Source organism: Lathyrus oleraceus, chromosome 5, assembly GCF_024323335.1.
Source record: "Lathyrus oleraceus cultivar Zhongwan6 chromosome 5, CAAS_Psat_ZW6_1.0, whole genome shotgun sequence".
In the NCBI taxonomy this organism is placed as follows: Eukaryota; Viridiplantae; Streptophyta; class Magnoliopsida; order Fabales; family Fabaceae; genus Lathyrus; species Lathyrus oleraceus.
The window spans coordinates 47,983,774-47,990,238 of record NC_066583.1 but is presented as its reverse complement, the minus strand read 5'-3'; the positions used below and the strand labels follow the sequence as shown (position 1 = coordinate 47,990,238).

Here is a 6,465-nt window from a genome sequence, read left to right as displayed (position 1 = left end):
TTGTTAGATTGAATGCTGAAAGTTTAATCAAATAATGATATAACTTTTTTCTGTCATTATTGGTAGATTGAATGCTGAAAGTTTAATCAAATAATGATGCTGCACTGACAGTTTAAGATTGATGAACAAATTACATTTCATTGATGAACACATTACAAGTTCAACATTACATTGCTGAAAAACACTAATGACATAACAATTACATGACAGACTCATTAGACTAACTTAACCATTGCTGCTATCAACATCCATGACAGACCAATTACAAACATTAACCATAAATTTTTCCTCTTTTCCATTGCAATCTTTTTCTTCAGTTTTTCTAACTTGTTAAGCTTTCCGACTCTGCAATCTATCTCCTCAACAATCTCTTTAGCAAATTCAATCAAATAAGCCTTGTTGACTTCACATTGGCGGCATCCGGACGGATTGGTTTCTTTCACTACAAACTCACTGACCAAATCATCCCACAAAAATAAACCGCACCCATTCTGCAATTTGAGACAAACACCACCAACAATTAATTTCGAAATCAAACTCAAAATAATAAAATGCTTCAAAATTGCTCACCATATTATTCCTGCATTTCCAAAATTTGCGACCGGGGTTTTCAATTGACTTGGAGACCAACAACTTCATGGTTTCATTGCATCCACATCTTGGTAAGCCGTTTCCAACTTCACTCGTGGAAGATGCCTTGCTGCCACCCATAACCCAGATGAAGGGGACACGGACGAAGATGAAGAGAGGGATGGATTTGGGGTAGGGATGGATTTCACGAAGAGAGAGAGGGATGGATTTGGAACCCTAATTTCTAGTTTATGCCATGCTGGAGACCTAATGAAGATTCACATGTGAAAATAAAAAAATTAAAAAGCCACGTCTGAAATAAAAAACCAAGATTCCATGCCACCTGGAGATTAGGGGGTTCTATGAAGGAATCTACATAACATAAGGGGGGTATTGAAAAAATAACTTTACCAGGGGGGTAATCCTAAACTCGCTAACATTACAGGGGGTAAAGTGTATTTAACCCATATATATATATATATATATATATATATATATATATATATATATATATATATATATATATATATATATATATATATATATATATATATATATAAAAGAAAAATTCAATACATAAAAAAATGAAATTGACCAAAAATCAAAACAATTATAATTAAATTTATTTTTTTATTAATATATAATGATATTTTTAATTTGTCATTTTTAATTATTATAATTATATTTTTTAAAAATTTAAACCATTTTTAAATTAGAACAGGCCTTTGTTGATTTGATCGGCCCTGTTGATAAGGCTTCCATATATAACAAAACCAGTATTACCATAATAACATCCATCAATATTAAACTTAAAGGAATTAACATTGAAAATATACCACTTAATATTAACTTTTCTTTTAGAGTTATCTATAAAGGAGGAAGGAGAAAGGATTAAGGTAAAGATGTTGATGGATAGAAGAAAACTATTTGTGAAAATAATGCAAAAATTGATCAGGATCAAGTGATGTTCCTTAAAATTAGCTTACAAATATGTTAAAAATAGTTTACCAACATAATGATTCAATATATATATATATATATATATATATATATATATATATATATATATATATATATATATATATATATATATATATATATATATATATATAGATATATATATATATAGAGAGAGAGAGAGAGAGAGAGAGAGAGAGAGAGAGAGAGAGAGAGAGAGAGAGAGAGAGAGAGAGAGAGAGAGAGAGAGAGAGAGAGAGAGAGAGAGAGAGAGAGAGAGAGAGAGAGAGAGAGAGAGAGAGAGAGAGAGTTTCGTAAATATTAGATTTATAAATAGTAATATTTATAATAATTTTATTTTATTACTTTGTTAGGGTTATTAGGGTTACAACAAAAGTTGTTAAAGTGCAGGCAGTTAATAAATCCGAGTATTTAGGACATGTTGGTAAAGTCAGACTATTTCCTTAGTCATTTACCACTTTATTAGAATCAGAAAAACGTGATTAGTTTGTTTCCTATTTTTTCTCATTGTAAGGCTTGTATAAGCCATAAGCCATCTATTTTGCTTCAAATAAATAACAATTCATTTCATATATTTTGTATGAATTGATTTATGTTTAAAGTTTACAATAATCTGGTATCAGAGCTCCATCACGGGGCCTGATTTTGAGAAAAAAGAAACCGCATTTTCTTAAGGAAGAGTGAGAAGAGAGAGATTCAAAGCATGCAAGATGAAAATAACTTTGTTCAACCTGTAATTCCTAAGTTTGATAGTCATTACGATCATTGGTCCATGCTTATGGAAAATTTTCTTCGCTCAAAGAAGTATTGGAGTTTGGTGGAAACTGGAGTCTTTGTTGCAGCAGAAGGAGTGAAGCTAACTACAGTACAACAAAAATCAATTACAGCCCAGAAGCTAAAATATTTGAAGGTTAAGAATTATCTGTTCCAAGATATTGATCGAACCATTATGGAGACGATCCTTAGCAGAGACACTGCCAAACACATTTAGGACTCCATGAAGCAGAAGTACCATGGTTCCACAAGAGTCAAAAGAGCATAGATCCAAGCTCTTCGGAAGGAGTCTGAGATTCTACATATGAAAAAGGGTGAGGGTCTTGATGCGTACTTCGCTCAAACACTCACCGTAGCAAACAAGATGAAGATTCATGGTGAAAATATGCAGTAAGTGGTAATCATTGAAAAGATCATGAGATCGATGACCTTAAGGCTCGACTATGTTGTGTGTTTAATTGAGGAGTCTAATAACCTAGACACCTTAACTATTGACGAGTTACAAATTAGTTGTTTGGTACATGAGCAAAGGATGAACTGGCATGGAGGAGGTGAGCAAGCATTAAAAGTGGCCTATGATGATAGAACTAGTGGAAGAGGAGGCGATTGAGCTCGTAGAGCTTTTCGAGGAAGAGGCAAACAAGCATTCAACAAGGTTATAATTGAGTGTTATAAGTGCCATCAATTAGGTAACTTTCAATATGAGTGTCCTAAATGGGAGAAGGAAGTGAAATATGCCGAGCTTGAGGAGAAAGAAGAAATGTTGTTGATGTCATATGCGGAACTTAATCAATCAAGGAGAGAAGATGTTTGGTTCCTTGACTCAGGATGTAGCAATCATATGTGTGCAAATAAAAAGTGGTTCTTGGATCTCGATGAGGAATTTCGAAAATCGGTAAAGCTCGGGAATAATTCCAAGAAGGATTGGGAAAGGGTAAAATAAGGATGCAAATGAAGGTAGAGAAAAACAAGAAAGGGGGGTGAATTATTTTCACAGTAATTAAAACTTTTTCAACACCACACACATAAAAGTAAATGCCAACAACATAAGAAATTTATCCTGGTTCGCTTGAAAATCAAAGTTACTCCAGTCCACCCGGCCAAGGTGATTTCATCTTCAATAAAGATTTAATCCAATAATCTCAATAGATTATAAAAATGTCTAAGAGTTAAACAATCTCTTAGCCCTTTGAAGTCTACAGACTTAAACAAGTCACTTGAGGAATATCAACAAATTAGAGAAGTATAAGTGTTTGCCTTAGTGCTTATAAGTAAGTGGTATAAACACAATTAAGAACATAGATAAATGATCACAACTCTTATGTGATTACTGAATTTTACAATGAAAAATATTTAGTATGTAGATCAAAGTGTATTATAGAATTCTTGTGTGATTGCTATATGTTCAGCATGACGATGATGAGGCCTTTATATATCACTTTGAGATGATACCGTTGGAGGGAAATTAATGGAGATTTCTTGTCAATTATGGGACTTAATGATATTAACTTTCTTGTCTTTCCCATAGCAATCTTGGAGTATAATCCACAATTTCCTTATAGAGATTTATACCATACTTAGAATACTTCTTGATTAAGTTTCTGAATTTTATGAGTCAGATGATTTATTGAGCGTGAATCAGAGTGAGCAAAGTCAGAGTCCTTGAGCAGAAGCTTGTAGTCTTCAGATATTCTCATAACTAGTCTTCAGATAGTTGTTTGTTGAATAGTCTTCAGATTGATGTTTGTTGAATAGTCTTCAGATAGATGCTTGTTGAGTAGTCTTCAGATAGATGTTTATTGAATAGTTTTCAGATAGATGTGTCTTCTGATGTTGTCTTACAGAGTCATTAGATGTAGAGTCTTCAAACATCAGATATGAACTTCAATGTCAGATTCTATATGTGATTCTTTTAGAAGTGTTCTTGTTTGGAGTCAGATATGATTTCTTCATTGCTAGATCAACTATTCTGGACTTCGTTAGATGCCATATATTGTTTTCATCAGATTCGTTTTTCCTTAGAAACCTACATACTTAGATAACATTATTAGGATACCACATTGTTTTATTCTTTGTTATCCTTAAAACTTATATATATATATATATATATATATATATATATATATATATATATATATATATATATATATATATATATATATTGCAGAACTAAAATCTTGTTCTAACAATCTCCCCCTTTTTGATGATGATAAAACCTTAGACTTTTGATGAAACAATGGTACTTTACAAAGATATAGATTTAAATGAATCAGAGTCAGATATAGTATTACTCCCACTGAGATTTGCAATCTCCCCCTAAGTCTGATACTTAGAAACATTTTAAATATATTTGTATCAGAAAAGGGTTTCTGGGGTAGAGAGTTTCCTAGGTTGCTTGACTTGTTTCTCAGATACTTATTCAGTTTTCCTTGTTCAGATATATCCTATAAAAACACTTAGACTGTGTAATTAATTTTTAATATTAAAATGTAAGCAGTACATTCTGAGAGTTAGATATATTATTTCATCAGAAATGCTATTATTTATTTCTCCCCCTTTTTGACAGACTCAAAAAGCTAACAAAAAATTGCAAAAGTAAATCACAGAAGGCAAAAACTTCATTGATAAGTCAAAGAGATACAAAACAGAAAAGCATAGAATAAGGAGGCCTCAGAGGCAAAAACTCTTAGATCAAAATTACAAGTAATTAATACTAGAGTGCCTAACGGTTTGAAGGAGGAGGCGTCCTTTGAAGTAGTTAAGCAAGTAGGTTATGGATGCTGGAGTTGACTTGATCTTGCTGGTCGAGTCTGGCTCTCACCGATTGTTGTTCTTTCTAAAGCTCTTATAGAGTCTTGAGAACCAGAGGAGCTAGATAAGATGTTGATGACTCTCCTCAAGTCAGAGCAACCTCATATGCCTTTGCAACTTCCTCTATAGCTATGCAAGCAGCTTTCAGCGTAAGTTTTAGCTTTAGTTTCAGCGGCGGTAGCTTCAACAACAACTCTTTCTTGGCCCTTTCTTCAGCTTCCTTCCTGGATCTTTCTTCAGCTTTCTGCGCCAGACACACCTCTAGTCTCTCTTCAGCACCTCTGATGTAGTCATTTCTAACTTGTTCAGAAAGTCCCTTGAGCTTGAAGACCTCAGATGTCATCCACCTGAGAAATTTGTTCCAGCGAGTCCTTACTTCAGAAGGATTATCTCTGAGCCTGGATTCTTCAGATAGCTTCCTGAGCCTTGCAACAATGTTCTCTAAGAACTTGGAAAAAAACCTCATATATGGTTGGAAAGGTTAGGTCAAGTTCAAAGGTTTGAGAGATAGGTTCGGGGGGATTGTGGATGGGTTCAGAGGGTTCAAAGATGGGTTCAGAAGGAGGTGGAAGAGTTTTAGAGAGTTCTGAAGTGGGTGCAGAAAGGGGTGGTATGGGTTCAGAGGATTTTGGTACAGTCTGAGTCTGTTTGGATTCAGCTGTGGCTTGAAGTTGTGCAAGAGTGAGGGAGGTTGGGTCAGGGATGTGTGAATGTTCAGAGTTCGAGGTTAAGTCATAGTATGGAGGGGATCTGGGAGTATACGAGAGAGGTGATATGGGTTTGTTTATAAATATAGCATCAGATATAGGGATTGAGGTGGTTGTTAGGTTAAATTATAGTAGTGGGGGTGAGGATGTGTTTGGTTCAGAAATTTTGGGTTCAGAAGTGTAGGGTTTTGAAAGAATGGGGATGGAGATGGTTGGTTCAGAGGGAGAGATGATATAAGGTGGTTGAGGTATGGATGAAAGAATTTGCCTAGAACTAGAACTTAAAGGAGCTTCTAAGATAGGAGACTTACATGGTATTGAGGAGCTCAGAGGCACAAGTTGCTTCTAAGATGTTGAAGATTCTCCCAGCTTCCGAGTCTTCTTATTCTTCTTCTTAGAGGGATCTATCTTCTTCTTCATGAAATTTGGTGGTTGTTCTGGTAGTCAGTCCAAGGTGAACCCCGAAATATCTATTCCTTGGGCCTCTAGATCCTGAAGATAATGGGCGATTACGTCTAGGGTATCAATCTTAGAGATGAGATACATCCCGTTGGATATCTCCCTCTGATCCTTCAGAGCTTCCCAGGAGGTGTCCATAGTGGGTTTGACTCTGACTCTGTCAGTT

At 34.6% G+C, this 6,465-nt stretch overlaps 1 protein-coding gene across 1 annotated transcript; it reads right to left on the bottom strand.

Annotated features, from left to right (window-relative positions):
- Positions 1–215: 215 nt before the first annotated feature.
- LOC127078658 (uncharacterized) lies at positions 216–797 on the bottom strand. Its single transcript, XM_051019092.1, has 2 exons — positions 571–797; positions 216–491 (listed from the first exon to the last, which is right to left on the bottom strand). The coding sequence occupies exons 1-2, from the start codon at positions 709–711 to the stop codon at positions 216–218; spliced, it is 417 nt and encodes a 138-aa protein (XP_050875049.1). The 5' UTR covers positions 712–797.
- Between the last annotated feature and the right edge of the window lie 5,668 nt (positions 798–6,465).

Bases quoted from the DNA above. Each gene is read 5' to 3' on its own strand.
- LOC127078658 (XM_051019092.1), bottom strand. From the start codon at position 711: ATGGGTGGCAGCAAGGCATCTTCCACGAGTGAAGTTGGAAACGGCTTA. The intron at 492-570 runs GTGAGCAATTTT...CTCAAATTGCAG, and splicing joins GGAAATGCAGGAATAATATG to AATGGGTGCGGTTTATTTTT.